The sequence below is a fragment of the Panicum virgatum genome, chromosome 7K (genome assembly GCF_016808335.1).
Source record: "Panicum virgatum strain AP13 chromosome 7K, P.virgatum_v5, whole genome shotgun sequence".
Lineage (NCBI taxonomy): Eukaryota > Viridiplantae > Streptophyta > Magnoliopsida > Poales > Poaceae > Panicum > Panicum virgatum.
In genome coordinates, this window is record NC_053142.1 from 39,212,362 (window position 1) to 39,228,064 (window position 15,703).

The 15,703-nt window shown below is 49.1% G+C and overlaps 3 protein-coding genes across 3 annotated transcripts; 1 reads left to right on the plus strand and 2 right to left on the minus strand.

Moving 5' to 3' along the window:
* Nucleotides 1-3,888: 3,888 nt before the first annotated feature.
* Nucleotides 3,889-4,982, minus strand: LOC120642583. The gene has a single exon (XM_039919173.1). The coding sequence runs from the start codon at nt 4,627-4,629 to the stop codon at nt 4,228-4,230; it is 402 nt and encodes a 133-aa protein (XP_039775107.1). The 5' UTR covers nt 4,630-4,982; the 3' UTR covers nt 3,889-4,227.
* A 2,661-nt stretch (nt 4,983-7,643) lies between these two features.
* Nucleotides 7,644-9,434, plus strand: LOC120640236 (septin and tuftelin-interacting protein 1 homolog 2-like). The gene has a single exon (XM_039916093.1). It carries the CDS (start codon nt 7,644-7,646, stop codon nt 9,432-9,434), a length of 1,791 nt encoding a protein of 596 aa, XP_039772027.1.
* A 303-nt stretch (nt 9,435-9,737) lies between these two features.
* Nucleotides 9,738-15,364, minus strand: LOC120642367 (putative disease resistance RPP13-like protein 1). Its single transcript, XM_039918851.1, has 4 exons — nt 13,691-15,364; nt 10,613-12,146; nt 10,416-10,524; nt 9,738-10,238 (listed from the first exon to the last, which is right to left on the minus strand). The coding sequence occupies exons 1-4, from the start codon at nt 15,199-15,201 to the stop codon at nt 10,114-10,116; spliced, it is 3,279 nt and encodes a 1,092-aa protein (XP_039774785.1). The 5' UTR covers nt 15,202-15,364; the 3' UTR covers nt 9,738-10,113.
* Between the last annotated feature and the right edge of the window lie 339 nt (nt 15,365-15,703).

A 15,703-nucleotide genomic window follows, 5' to 3' on the forward strand; every position in this document is an offset into this window, starting at 1 on the left:
GAGGATAGTCTGTGTTCTAGAAAGCTGCTAGATGTAAGCAGACCCGACCTCGGGGAGGCGGGACGTTACATCGGCCGACGACGCTGGTGGCCATGGGCGGTCCGGTGGCGGCGGCGGCGGCCTGACGCCGGGGGCCAGGCCGATTGCCCTAGCGGCCGGGGCAGGCGCCCTCAAGTAGGGGGCGGGGCCCTTGGTAGTGTGGCGCGCGCCCGTGGCTGCTGGCTCGAGGGCAGCGGCGGCGGCGGGTGCTTGTGCCAGCGGCGGTGGTCGTCGACAGCCTCGACGTGCGGCGGTGTCACGCGAGCGGTGGAGGCAGGTCCGGCCCCATGTGTTGCCTGGTCGGAGGGCATGGCGGTCAACGCTGCTGTGCGGCTGCCGCGTGCAGCCGGCGCGTCGTTGCCCTCGGATGAGGCCTCCATGGGGCGGCGGGACAGCGGCGTTTGAAGGTGTGGGACGGCGAGGGGTCCGGCTTCTTGGCTCGACATTGGCGCTAGTGGGGTCTTGGGCGAAAGCCTTGGCGACAGCGACGCCATTGGCGCCGCTTCCCCTGTTGGGGGCGTCGTGTATTCCCCCTAGTGTCGACGTCCATGGGTGAAAACTCGGTCCATTGTGGATGTACGACGGCAGCGGCATTGTTGTCGCTCCCTTGTTGAAGGCGTCGTATTTGGATGTTGTCGTGGCTTTGAAGTCTCCTGGGTGGATGCTCTTGATTCTTAGCGCCCGGTCAACGCGTGGAGATGGGTTTTGCAACGTGAAGTCGGAGCTGCTACGTAGGGACGTGGTTCGGCAACGATGACGCACGACGACCTCTGCCCTCCACCGAAGTCTGGGGTCTCTGCTGGGGGTCTTCATCCACTGGGGTGAGGCGTGGGTTATGACCGGAAGTCGAAGCTGCTCTTCTTTGAGCTTGGCAACGATAACCGATTGTGGCCGTTTGCTTCGGAACCACCGGTGCGTGGTTCGTGGGTGGCTTGACACGGAAAGTCGGAGCTGCTGGCGGCTTCGCTTCCATGCTCGGCAACGATGACTTTTGGCAGTGTGTCGTGTTTGTGCTCAACCGCGTCGCTTGGATAGATTAGCCTTTGGAAGTCCTTTTGTCATCCTGATGTGTTAATGTTTCTTGTAAATAATTTTTCTATCGTCTTAATTGAGCGGCAGAGCTCCAGCCTTTTGGTTCAAAAAAATTGTATCGTGATAACTGAAACTAAACGTGTAGGCGTAGGAAGCAGAAATAGGAGATGGGTGGTTCCAGATCGGCAAGAGGATTTGGAACCCAATTCATGGCTTCCTTTTTAGCAAAGATTGGTGTCCCTCTTCAATTCTTTAGCGACAATTAGCACCGCGAGAAGGTGAGGACACAACACTAATGGGAAGTGGTAAAGGGGGAGATGGGCTTCGGCGGGCGGTAGGGAGACAGACACAGCCACGCAGGCAACATGTGGGAAAGAATAAGATAGTTAAATGAATGGGATGAGATGGAGAGGGGCGGGAGGCAATTATGGTATATTAATCTTGAATATATGTGAAAAATAAGTCAGGTCTTGTGAAGCGAGAGCAAATAAATCTTACAAGCATGCGCAAAAATAATAACTCGCGACTCGGTGTGGGATAGCTTGAAGGAGTCCTTACATTTTTGTTTGCATTGCCTTTGCCTTGCAGGGTGTGGTTGGTGTATTTTGGGTGTGTATTGCTAATCAATCCGTTCACTTAAACTGGATATCTATATTTATTTTTAAAGCGAGTAAAATTTGTACCTAAATTTTTGATTTAGTCCATTTGATTTGGTCCGTCACCTATTAGTAATAAGTGAGTCTTAGTTCATTCCGTATGCGAGTCAGACCAACTCAATGTACAAAATAGCCCACTATTAGCATTTTAAGAGATCTACCGCTATGGTACACAATATTTATCTGCTATGTCCGCTAAAGATGTAGTCAAAAGAAATAAAAAAAATCAATATAACTAGTGTGGACCATATAGACAAAGCAGCACAGGCACAGTTGGGCAATCAAGAGACGTGTTGAGTGTATTTTAGAGTGTTAGACCAATGATGCTTCTAATTTTGTATGTAATTATTGATTATTTTATCATTCTGCTAAATGATAAGTTATAGCTCTTCTAGCTTTTTGATAGGTTTCCACTAAATATCTTAGCCCGCTATTTTTTATATTGGATCAATCTCTCTGTCCATAACTCAATCACATAGATCCCTACAATTTAATGCGCGGGCACCAATAAATATCCGATACTCGAACTAACTTTATCCATAACAACCACGGGCATAATTGCCTAGTTATAGCATAGTTTAATGACAGCCTGATATATATCCATCTCATAACGCTCATCAGTTTACTTTTATACTTTCCCCGTCCTCGTCTCCTACACAATGCTCTGAGCTCTGTAACCCCCAAATGGAGAACAACACAGACATCGCTTGCCACCATGCTACTCGATTGCATGCCAGACGAATCGGTATTTGGGATGAGCACGTAAACTCAAGGTGACAACCTTTTCCACCTCCCAGCTCCAGCCACTTCTCCCCTTTGCCTCTGTTATCATTTCTTTCTCTCTCTGACTCCATCCATAGTTGTCCCTCCATAAGCCATTGACCAAGGCCCTGTTTAGTTCCCACCCCGTAAATACAAAAAAAACTGTAAATGCAAAATTTTACGAAGGAATCTTACTAATTTGAAGTACTAAATTAAGTCTATTTACAATTTTTTTTGCAAGGATGGGCTGTAAATCACGAGACGAATCTAATGAACCTACTTAATCCATGATTTGCAACAGCGATGCTACAGTAACCATTCGCTAATTATTGCTTAATCATGGATTAATTAGCATCATTAGATTCGTCTCGCGATTTACAACCCATCTGTGCAAAAAAATTTGTAAATAGACTTCATTTAGTACTTCAAATTGGCAAGATTTCTTCGAAATTTTTTTTGCGTTTACCTGTAAAGGGAAAGGGCCCAACACTAATGAGCGATGGTGAATGAAAAGAGGAGTAGATCAGCACTGGCCCCATCCAGTTATGACAGCTTGAAATGGACCAGGTCGGTACAGGAATCAAATCACTTGGGGGGCATTATACTACCACCAATCAAACAATGGCAACCACAACGTCCAACTAATAAGCTCCCCCATGGGAGGAAGATGGGAGCTGACCTACCCCTCTTATTGCTCCCAATAAAGAAATTGGAAAAGGCCTCAACCAGGATGTCCCACAAGTCGGCAATGAAATTCCAGGTCCACCTGTATCAGCAACCATCTTATATTTCTCTCTTAATAAAAAACATGCTTACTCACCTTCTCAGAAATTTTTTTCTCTCAAACAGTTTTCTTTGGGAAAAAAGAAGAAGCTGAAGGTGTGCAGTGTGCTTAGCAAATGCATAATCCCATAAACCATATCGAGCTATTCTACGGGTTACATCAGCTATAAACCTTGCCTTCCTGGTAACGGAGAGGGCAGCTAGCTGTTCTTTCCTTTCTCCCGAATTCGGATCCTTCCTCGAAAATGAAAATAAAAATAAAAATAAAAAACCGGTCCCCTGCACGCAAGAGGCATCTAAACAACGGTGTTCCAAGCTAGTGTTCTTCCATATAAAGGAACCCACAGGCCACGGCCCCACGCCCGAGCCTTTGCCACCTTCACCGATGCGACGAGCCGACGACACGCACGCCATGCTTGTCGCACCGCCTGCCGCCATACCGCCGCAGCACCATTTTCGCCATGCGAATATGCATGTGAGCTGATCAGCTCCTGGCTGTAGCTGTGCTCATCAGTCATCAGTAGAGAGAGGAACAGGGCTAGCGAGCAAGCATACACGAGATGAGAGCCCGTCCAGTCACACACACACACACGACTTCATGCAGAGAGACAGAGGATGGATACACGATACTAGTACGAGAAAACTTAGAACAGTATGTAATGTAATGTAACGATGCGTCAAATAAAATCTAGTACATGGCGGAGGTTTCCATCGATCTCGCTAGATCTAGAGAGAATCTAATATATGTGAAAAAAAGGGGAGGAGAGCACATAGCAGAGAAGGCGGAAATGGCTAAACCGCTTGAATACTTGGTGATGTTTCCAGCAGGCAGGAATCAGGTCCGGTTCTCTTGCAGCTGCAGCAGGTCAGAACAAAAGCCTCGCTGGTCGCCGTCGATCGGCGGCGCTCCCGGCCAATGGCGCCGGCGCGCCGCGGCACCTGTCCCGCCGGCAGGTCAGTCCTTAATCTGCAGCCAGCGGCCGAGCTGCGTCGGGTTGACGACGCCGGGGATGTGGGCCCCGCTGGTCCTCAGCAGCCAGGACACCTCGGCGTACCTCCTCTTCGGGTCCGGCTCGGCTCGCGCCGCGGGAGCCGGAGCCGGAGCCGGCCCAGCGCGGCCCGGCTCGATCCGTCGCCCCAGGAGCGTGCCGTGGGCGAGGAACTCGTGCGCCAGGTGGCCGGCCAGCAGCTTGTTGTTGCCGCCGGCGGGGCCAGCCGGAGCCGGCTTATTGCCCGGCTCGGCTTTAGCCGGCGCGGGGGCCTGTGCCTGCGCCTGCGCGGCCTGCAGCTCGCGCTCGCGCTCCTTGCGCTTGCCGAGAGCGGCACGCGCCGCCTCCAGCTTCTCGCTGAGCGACATATCGACGGCTCCGCTTCGTCCCTCGCCACGTCAGCGGGGGCCGAGCCGTCGGAAAGAAGAAAAAAAGGACGGAGAAAAAGAGAGTTTTATTTTCTCCCTCACTCTCTCTTGTGGCTGCGGACGAAGAAAAAATAAAGGCAAACCAAAACAAGGGGGGAGGCAGATGGTCTCGGGAGAAAAAAAATAAAAACAGATAAAGAGAAAGGCCGGCTGTGGGGCCCACCCGGGGGCAGGACCGTAAATTCACAGGGCAAAAACCAAGAACAGAAGACGAAACGGTGGGCGAGAAGGGAGAGCGAGAGGATAGACAGGGAGAGGGGGTGGAGGCAGAAAAAATTTCAGGTTAAAAGAGGAGGAGGGCGTGCGAGGGGGGCAGGCTCTTATTTATACCGGAGGTCCTTCGAGAGATCCCTGGGATTTCCGCACTAATCACGAAACTGCCACCGCGGTTCCGCGTGGTGGTGGCCCCGCATGAGGGCAGACTCGTGGTTATTGGCAAACTAGTGAGGGCAGTATTGTCATATGTTCAGGCGAGAGGGATGGCGCGCTATGGGAACTCAGAGGGCGGTGTACGCGCGGGGTCATGGGCGTGAGCCCCGCCCGGGACCACCGCTCAGTGGAATGCAGGTGGGGAGTTTTGGTGCGGGTGCCTGAGCTCCAGGTGTCTGGTGCTTTGGACCCAGACAGGCATAGCGCTACCCTGTTTCCCTTTTCTCCTTTTCGATCGATGATAAATGCATTCCTTTTTCTGTTTTCAAAAAAAAAAATCCGAGAAGATATGTACTCCCTCCTTCCCCGTTTATAAGGCATGGTGGAACATGACACGGTCTTCTAAACAACACTTTGACCATTTATTTATCATATATTATATCACTTTTGATTATAAACTTATAATCATTGTAAAATATATTTGATTATGAATCCAATTATATGAAATTTGCATTATAAAAATAAAATTTTAATAGTCAAATTATTGGTCAAAGATGACAAGGTTTGAATCTTGATATACGTGTATGCCTTATAAACAGGGAAGGAGGGAGTACAAATTAAGTGTCACGCAGCTGCCGGTAGTGTCAAGCCTATGTCCAAAACGAACTCTGGTTTGTAACAGCTTTCCGTTCACGCTAGATTAGTGGCTTCGTTGCAGCTCCAATATGGTTTAGGCTCTATTTGGAGGAACTAAAGTTAAGTATGAAACTTTAGCATATACTTCCACTATTTTTGTTTAAATATCGTATTATATTTGTACTAGTTAAATTTTATAAAGTTAATAGCGCATATTTAATTCGCCATTAAACATATGTTAATAGTGCATATGTTTGGTAGTAATTTATTGTAATATTTTTTCATAGATTTGATCAAAGTTGGCTAACTTTGACTTGTTATAACTTAACATGACATGTAAATAAAAACAGAGAGAGTATTAACACTCATATATATGCAAAAGTTTTAAAGTGTTGGCTAAAGTTTAGTCCACTCTATTAGCACTCTCCGTTTGGTGAATTAATGCTAAAGTTTAGCACTTTCAGCTATTTGCATGAACCTTACACAGCTTATAAGGGGGAGATCCCAATTTTTTTTTACACAGCTAACAGGGGGAAATGGTTTACCACCTCATCTCTTTTTCCCCCCCAAAAAAACTGAGTCTGCCTCGTCTTCAAATTGCATCTGCTTCCCACCAGTTGTTGGCAAACGGCAAGAGAGCCCCAAGCGAATTGTTTAGTTTCATTGATCAGAGTTGGTTAGGGTTAGACCTAGCTTTTTCTAGCAAATACAATCAACCAAGAGAGTGAAGTGCGCAGTTTGGATAACATGTAAGAGAGAATACGAAAGAGTTGCTTATTTTTATATGTTTTTTAATTCTTATTTTATACGAGTATGTGTTGGAGCATTGGTATTTTGTTTGGACGAATCCAGGACTAAATTCATGATTGGGCCAAATCGATTTGGGCCTTTGTACAGCTACAGATGTTCTCGGGCTTAGAAAGAATATTAGTGGCCCAGTCTAACATTGTCTCTTTTTTTATTGAAAACCAAAAACAATAAAAACGTATAATAAAACGTAACCCAAGGAAGCTCAGGCCTGGGCGTTGAAACGTCCAATGTACAAAAGATGTGAAAAAAGCAAATCAATGGTAGTAACTGGGTACGCGCGCGAGGGAACATCTTAGGCCCTGTTTGGAGGAGCTAATTTCAAGTGCTGAAGTTAGCACTATCCTCGTTGGAGCTACGTGCTATTCACATGCTAATGTTTTTTTTTTTGCGAAGACATGCTAATGGAATCTATTAGCACCTTCTCCCCATCTAATAGTTTGCCTATGTTTTTGAAGTTTGCTAAACTTTGGCACTCTCATTAGCACTCATGTTTAGAGGTGCTACTGCTAGTTTAGCATTTTTGTGCATTTGCACTAGCTAGTCTCCAAACAAGCCCTCACACGAACAACTTGCGCGAGAGCGAGATGCAAGCTTGTCTTGTGCGTGAGGCTGTGCCTTCAATTCTCATCATTCAATTGAACTACCCCTTTTAATTGGTGTGTATAGAATTGATTATGTTTGGGCAGATAAGCAAATGGTTATAACATTAATTGCAGCATTACTACATAGGATCGACCTGGGCATTATTGGCCTAGTACGAGCTTGTCGGGCTTTGGCGCACCACGTCTGCAGTACTAGGATCGAGCCGAGCAGACGATGGGCGAGCAGGACAAGTTCCCAATGCGAACACACAAGTCCGATTCAGATCAGCAACGCCATTACTCACTGACCGATATCCGAAGCCCACAGCTGGGCTGTCGCGAAAGGTTTCCATATTCGTCCCGACTCGGACTTGGGTTCTTGGGCACGCGTATCACGCCCACCATATTAAGGGCCGCAGCATCGACGTTCGATGCGAGAAAACGCGCTACGTGTGGACTGTGGTAGCCGCCGCCGCCGCCGGCTGCCCGGGCAACCCTGAACTCGCTCCGCAACTCCCGTCAGATCCATCCCCTGAGACCACCGCGTGGGTGTACGTCATGGACGCCGACGAGCGGCGCGACGCCAGCTACGTCGACGAGAACCGCAGCCGAGCTAGCGCACGGTGGGGAACGGGCGGGAACTCCGCGCCTGCCCCTCGCTCCGGCGCAGACTACAGCCGTCCGCCGCAGAAGCGACCGCGCGGCTCCGGCGATCTCCCCAAGCTCGTCCATTTCGTCTCCGCGGGCGTTCCGTCCGGTAACCATGGGGATTCTCGTAGTCCCGCCGCAGCGTCGTCTGGGAATCCGGTTCCGAAGGCCACGTCGCCGCCGGCGCCCGGCAGCCTGGCGTCCAACACGGTGGTGGCGAAGATGATGAAGCGCATGAACTACAGGGAAGGCACGGGGCTCGGCAGGCACGGCCAGGGGATCGTCGCTCCCCTCGAAGTCATCCTGCGGCCCAAGAACGCCGGCCTCGGCTCCGCCGAGGGATTCGCCGGCGGAGATTTCGAGCCGCCTCCCAGCGCGGAGGACTGGCCCGCGTGGGATGAAGCCGGAGGAGCAAAGAAACGGAAGCGCCATCGGGAGTTTGACGAGAAGATCATCCTAGCGAGACCACTGGAGGAAGGCGCCGCCGAGGCCGTCGCGAGGGTGCACAAGGCACTCGCCCGGGCGTCTCGATGGTCGAGCGGCCAAGGGGAACTGTGCTACGGGGAGGCGACTGCGGAGATCGCCAAGGCCATGGAGCGGGTGCGGGAGCAGAGCTCGTCGGGGACGCTCACGACGGCCGAGCTGACCCGCGAGTTCACGGCCTTGAAGGAGCGGTGCCCCCGGGAGTACACGACGTACCGCCTCGAGGACGCGGCGCGCGCGATCGCGGCGCCGCTGCTGCGCGCGGCGGTGTTCCAGCAGTGGGAGCCGCTCGAGGACCCGTCGCGCGGGCTGGAGGCGGTGACCGGGCTCAAGGGCGCGCTGCTGGACGATGGGTCGGCCGCGTCGCCGTACGCCGCGCTGGTCGACGACGTCGTGGTGGGGTCCGTGCTGGCGTCGGCCGCCGAGACGTGGGAGGCCAGGGACCCGGCGCCGATGGTCCGGTTCCTGGAGACGTGGCGGGACGCGCTGCCGCTCCCGGCGACCCAGCGCCTCCTGGAGCAGGCGGTCATGCCGAAGCTGTCCGCCGCCGTCGAGTCGTGGGAGCCGCGGTGGGAGCCCGTGCCGTGCCACGCCTGGGTGCGCCCGTGGATCCCGCTCCTCAGGCGCCGGCGGCTCGAGCCGCTGCTGGCGACGGTGCGGCGCAAGCTCGGGGAGGCGCTGCCGGGATGGCACGCGGCCCGCGCCGCGGCCGACTACGACATGGTGCTGCCGTGGAAGGACGCGTTCGGGCCGGCGGCGTGGGAGGAGTTCGTCGGCCGGCATGTCGTGCCGTACCTGAGGCGGGGCCTGCGGGCGGTGCGCGTCACGCCGCCGAAGCAGGAGGACGGCGGGTTCGGCGGCGTGATGAGGTGGCTGTCCGTGGTGCCGGCGCGGGACATGGCGCGGCTCCTGGAGGAGGGTTTCCTCGGCAAGTGGCAGGACGCGCTGTGCCGGTGGCTGTGGACCGCGAGACCCACGGTGGCGGAGGCCACGGCGTGGCACCAAGGGTGGAAGCGGCTGCTGACGCCGGAGTTGCTCGCCGACGAGCGCGTGCGTGTTCCCATCGAGGCCGGCCTCCAGAAGATCAGCCGCGCGGCGCAAGGTCTGGAGATTTACCGGCCGCCTGGATGGGAGCAGCACGCCGGCCAGGCCAACTCCTGGCGGTACAGATCACGGCGGCGCGCGGTGTTTAGTCGTGGAGGCAATAGGCACTGGTAATGATCGGCATGAACAAGACTGGGAGATGTGAAATCTCTCCTGTGCGTTCAGGAATCAGGATTCAGGAAGATTATTCGAGATGTATGTATATATGCAGTGATAGCACTTTGGATTTAGGCGGGGTCTGTTTAGTTGGTGCTGGTTTGATATGTTTGTTGTATATAGGCATGTAGCCATGTGATGTAAAATCTGGGGCAGCTATCTATGCGCTGAATTGGATGGTTGTCACTCAAGGTCTGACTTAGAAGAAACTCGACATTGCTCTTGATAAATCACCTTGCCATTTACTTTTTGAGCTGTGCGTGGTCAATTTTGAATACAGATTCTTTGAATGTAAATCCCTGTTCATTACAAGAATATTTGTGTATGCTGAAATATCAGAATGCACATACAGTATTAACAGGAACGTACCAGGTATACATACGTATGTGTATTGCTGAAATACCAGAATCAGAAGGAAAATACAGAATGTTACCTCGACAGCAGCTGAGTTTCGTTGGTGTTACTCACCATACAACATCGGCTAACCAGAATTCCAATCCAAAACTGAAAAACTTGAGCATTGATTACTGATTGCATTAGCTTCTAAATACCCTCATTTGAGCTGCACTATCCAGGTATCACCCCCTGAGGATCCTGGTTCTTCCATCAAGCTGATTTCATTATCATTAGTCTGTTCTTAGTCTATGTAAACAGGCTCAATATCTTCTGGTTGACCCACTTGAAGCCAAACTGGTTTACAGGATACAAGCTCAACATCTTCAGAATGTCCAGCATGGAATGATACATCTTTGCAGATCTCCACTGAAATTAATAAACATAAATGAAAGGTATATCTGTTAAATGTATTGATTTGATATAAGACACTACTAGATGCCAGATAGGTTCTTCCTATTAAAGAATATAAGCCTAATTTGCAAATGTGTGCCAAAAATGAAAAAGAATGGTCCAACAAAGGAATAGTACATGCAAAGGAGCTACCTTTCGAAGGATGGACATTGGTCTGTCCAAAGGTAAGATCGGTAAATGCAATAAAATTGCAGCCACATTCATGTATTCGTCTCGCACACCTTAAAAATGTCCAAGTTGTCTGAAATATATAGCAAGCATGTACATTTCAGAAGCTGTAACATTAGATAACAATTGTCTTTGGTATGCAATTTAGTGATCATACGTACCTGACTATCTTGAACAAACAGATTATGGAAAGGCAATACTTGACACCCTGAAACCTTATGTAACGGTCCTTTCTGCTTCAAACTCAAACTGTGAAGGACAGGATTCTGGATCTTTTTCACTGATACAAGTTTCTTGTGACAACAGAGTTCTAATGTCTCAACATGAGAAAATATTGGGAGCTGCAGTATTTGATTAACACTCCAGAAACCCTGAATTTTAATACATTGGAGGGATGGGAAATTTGGCAACTCGAGTAGCTTGTCACAATTTTTTATACGAAGATTTTGCAGTGCCTGGAGATTGGGCAACCCACTCAGTTTGCTACATCTCATAATGGTGAGATGCCGAAGACAAGGGAAATCTGGGACCTCAAGCTCATCCCATAGCTCCCAGGAGTCCATGTTGGAAAACTTCAATGTCTCCAATTTTGGAAAGGCTGTGTTGATGCTGGATCTGTAATCACCGCAGTTAATTTCATCATGGACAAAAACCATTCGGCTTACGTGCTTTATGCTGGTGAGCGAATTGATTGAAAGATGTTTGAGACAAGGTAACCGACCAAGAGATGGCAGTTCTTTGCAGTTCCGGCAATCTTTTAGCTCTAAAATGGACAAGCTAAACATATACTGATTTCCCAGCCATAAAGGAAATTTGACACCAGAGAATCCCCTGACAGTCAGCTCCTCCAGATCAGGGTGAGGTTGAAGACTATCCAACACAGATGATGCATCATAAGAAAACATGGAGTCGATGGAAGACCAGTGGAGTATCAATTTACGCAATTCACCTTTGTTCTTGATGCTAGCTTCAGAAGTAATTTCTGCACTTGGCACATTCTCTATTCCTGAGATGCACAGCTCTCCCCTGAGCTTATTCAAGTTAGCTAAGTCAGCAATCCCACAGCTGCCTGAATCACTTCCGACCTTGATCACGTGTATTGTCTGTAGGTTTGTTAATTCGCCAATTCCACATGGCATGTACATATTCCAATCATCCATGGATGGCAGTTCCAGATGCCTCAGATTAGTGAGGAATTTGATTCCCTTAGGTAATTCACTAAGGTTATTGCAACATTTGAGATTCATTGAATGCAACTTGAAGAGGGCACTTATTGACTCTGGCAGGCACTTGATTTTGGTATTCTCAAGACTTAGGTACCTAAGGTGTATCAATTCACCAACAGAGTGGGGCAGGTGCTCCATGTTAGTATTACTTAAGTCCAGAGCCCTCAAAGACCCGAGAATCATGAACATGCCCCTTGGGAAATTTATGTGCAAAGTATTTCTTTTGTCCTTGAGTTCATCCTTTTGAACAACCAACAATGTTCGCAAGCCAGGAATATGAGATTCTTTCATATATTCGTTTTGGAGTGCATAGAATTGTATGATTTCATTGGAGTGGTCCTCATCTGGAGCAAAAGATAAGTGCCGAGCATTTTCTTCTACATTGTTAAATGTAGATTTCTCTATTCTGGAATACTCTTTGGCTGATACATATTCAGCAAGCTCATGATAGAGATCATGCATGACATACCTGTTGCAAGAAGAGTTAGTATAGTTTATAAAACATAAATGCACAGGAAATACCGTTACAACAGATTCCCACCACCAAACATGAAAGCCAAAAAAAATGTTTAACTAGAGAGGAAAATCCGTACAGATGGGATAGGTATTACTCTGATGACATTCATTTCGTTAAAACAATGGGAGCCACAAGTCCAGTAACAATAACATGATTTAACATATAACCTAAAATGTTTACTGGGTTCCTGGGTTGGAGACAACCGAAATCTGGAAGAATGTCAATAGCAGCTGAAATGTTCCGTAACAGCCACTGAAGAAATAATGGTCAAGACTACTTGAGGCACAGCATGACATGATAGTAGCATACGCTTCTACTTGCATAACAGTCAGTGGAAGTAATCAAGAACCAAGATGCATTCACTAAGGAAACCTCAAAAAGTTATGCTATAGTATAAATTTGCTAATTGATAAAAAATGTGAAACTTATGCAAAAAACAGAAATGTACAGATTGAATGGTGGACAAAAAAGAGGTAATGGTCATGGCTGCATAATTATGGCCATTCTTGGAATTTGGATCACCTAAAACTGAAGTTTAGTCTGGACTAAACTTTAGGTGTCTAAAAGTTAGGTGACTAAATTAGTTCATACCCTGTTTGGATCACAGGACTAAAAGGTAGACGGGAGACATAGAAAGTCTGTTTTGCCTTACCTTTTTTGCATATGCGTGAAGGGATAAGGTGGAAGGGTACTCTGGTCATTTTTTCCGAATGGTTGGTTCATTTTCGCTGCTTTTAGTCCGAATTAGGTGGGTTTGGAAGACTAATGGACTAATGATTAGTTGGGGTGTGACTAAAGTTTAGTCCGCCTGTTTGGATCACCTAATGGACTAAAGTTATTTAATAGTTTAGTCCTGGGATCCAAACAGGACCTATATTATAGATGTCAAATGCCAATTGTACATTCATTTATAATATTTGGTTTTACACATTTAATTTGTATTGCATTATTTCCTTATCCATCTCTTGTATAAAAGCATTAGCTAGATTGCACTATGAACATTTCTTGTAAACAATTTTTTTTCTCGAACACGCAGGAGAGCTGCGTATCTTTGTATTAAGAGAGAAAGAATAGTCCAATTACATAGTAAACAATACAACTAGACATGTCAAAATTTGCTATCAAAGTCCCCAATATGACGTTTTAACTTTTCAATCAAAAAATAAAAATATTGTAACACTCTTTCAGACAACTGCATTTTGTTCATGGACTGCAGTCTATCACTATCCAACATAGTGGCATGCAATGCATTTGTAAATGGCTCTACCACCTCTATTCTTCAACATGCGATAATCATCGCAGACTAACATGCAATTTAGATACCATGTAGATACACTGAGGCAATTTAGATAGACATGTTTGGGTATTTGAATGCTGCATAACAGAGTATGCACCATCCAAGATTCTGAATCATATGCACTAGAACTTTGCATCATATGTAAAGAAGAAAAGGCATAATTGATTCATTAAAGGAAAATCAAACTTAGCAATTTTACCTCTCTTCATTACATGGTAGCCTTTGAAGGAAAAACTTCTCCACTAGGTCATCGAAATATTTGCAGGCAATATCCTCATCATGATGTTTTCTGTCTACTTCAACAAAGCCTTGTGCCAACCATAGACGCACCATTTTGTCTTTTCTAAACAAATAATCTTTTGGAAATAATGAGCAATAAGAGAAGCAGGGCTTCAAGTGCTTCTGCAAGCTGTTGTAGCTCACCAGAAGAGCAGGAAGGGCCTGCCCAACCACTTCACTGTTCCAGAAATCGCTCTGCTCAACAGCCTCCCAATGGTTCCTATCAATTGCACTGGATAAAACATGGCCAACGGCATTTGCAGCCAATGGCAAACCTTTGCATCTTGCTGCGACCGATTTACCAATAGAAATAAGACTCTGGCTGATAATACTGGGATCACGACCTCGCAAGGCAGCATCTTGGCACACAGACCAGCAGTTAGTATCAGACAGGTACCCCAATTGGTGCATCTTCAAAGCCACCATTTTGGCAACTTTAGTACTTCTCGTGGTCACTACAATTTTGCTCCCACTTGCAGCGCATTCCAGAGGCACCTGCAAGCTCGCCCAGCGGTCTCGGCTTTCATCCCATACATCGTCAAGAACAAGCAAGAACCGCTTCCCCTTCAGCTGATCAGCGATGACACGATGCATCTGGTTAATGTCAGCAAAGTCACAAGGGGACTCCGTGGCCTCCTCAGCAAGTTTCCGTGAAAGCTTGAAGACATCAAACTCTTGGCACACCCATACCCACATCTTAATGTCAAACTTTGAGCTGATGGCCTCATCATTGTAGATGTGTTGAGCTAGACTGGTCTTCCCAACACCAGCCGGCCCAACAATAGGAACCACAGAATAGACATCAGAGCAGCAAGCCTCGTCAGATAATAGCATCTCAGTGACCCGCCTGATGTCCCGCTCCCTGCCATGGAGCCGGCATTTCATCAAGCAGCTGGTGGCCGTCATGGGGCTGACCTCCTGCCGCCTCTCCCCATCGCCGCTCCTCAGCCGGAGCGCGTCCCTGTCCCGCGCGATCTCGTTGTACCGCTCCATGATCTTGGCAATCTTGCCGCTGAGGCGGTCGGGGGTGGAGGAATACATCAGGCTGATCTCGCGCTTCCGCTTCCCGCCGCCGGCGCAGGACCGGAGGAGCTGGGCCTTGAACCCCTCGAGGCGCGCCGCGCGGAGCGCCTCGAACTCGAGCTCCTCGAGCACGTCCTCCGCCGCATACTCCAGGTCCCGGAGCTCCCGCAGCCACAGCGCGACGAAGTCGTCGGCCACCACCCGGTCCTCGGCGGCCCGGAGCGTGGCGCGGATGCGCCTGAGCTTGGCCCTCAGCTTGTCGAGATCGGCGTCGTCGACGGCGCCCGGCTCGGCCGAGGGCCCGAACGGCCGCAGCAGCGGCGCGGCCAGGCGCCTGGCCCGGAACGCGAAGTCGTCGAGGAAGCCCCGCAGGTCCTCGACGAGCCGCGCCTCGCCGGGCGGCGCCATGGGGTGAGATCAGAGCTGGAGCTGCGAGCCCGCGGCTAGTTCGGTTGGTTGGGGTTCCGGATCAAACGGTGTGATTGGAGCTAGCAGCCTAGCGGCAGCACAGGCATCCCCGGTGAAGACTGAGGCTCCGAGCTGAGGTTGACGAAGACCTCGAATGCAACCACACATCCCGTGCGCGGGCATGGATAGCATACGTGATGGCCATCCAATTGCCAGTTGACACGACACACGAGCCTCCACTCCAGCTACAGCAACGCAGCTCACGGGAACCAGCCAACCAGGGGCCAGCAGGATAGAATAGAATAGAGAAAATTGGCACCCAGCTCTGGTCTTTCAGGGGCGCTCAACGTACAAATTACAATGCACGAGTACTTGGCGCGCCCAAGGCGCCCCCGTCCTTTCCATGATAGTTAAAAATGACATACAGGAAAAAAATTACATTGAAAATTAAAAATTACATTAAGATAAGATGAAAATGGGGCATATGTACATGAGTATATTG

What these genes read in the sequence shown, in the direction of transcription:
- LOC120642583 (XM_039919173.1), bottom strand. Translation starts at nt 4,629, where the DNA reads ATGTCGCTCAGCGAGAAGCTGGAGGCGGCGCGTGCCGCTCTCGGCAAG.
- LOC120640236 (XM_039916093.1), top strand. Translation starts at nt 7,644, where the DNA reads ATGGACGCCGACGAGCGGCGCGACGCCAGCTACGTCGACGAGAACCGC.
- LOC120642367 (XM_039918851.1), bottom strand. Translation starts at nt 15,201, where the DNA reads ATGGCGCCGCCCGGCGAGGCGCGGCTCGTCGAGGACCTGCGGGGCTTC. An exon ending in TGTTTGTTCAAGATAGTCAG is followed by an intron (nt 10,525 to 10,612) that starts GTACGTATGATC and finishes TATATATTTCAG; the next exon opens with ACAACTTGGACATTTTTAAG. An exon ending in CAATGTCCATCCTTCGAAAG is followed by an intron (nt 10,239 to 10,415) that starts GTAGCTCCTTTG and finishes TATTAATTTCAG; the next exon opens with TGGAGATCTGCAAAGATGTA.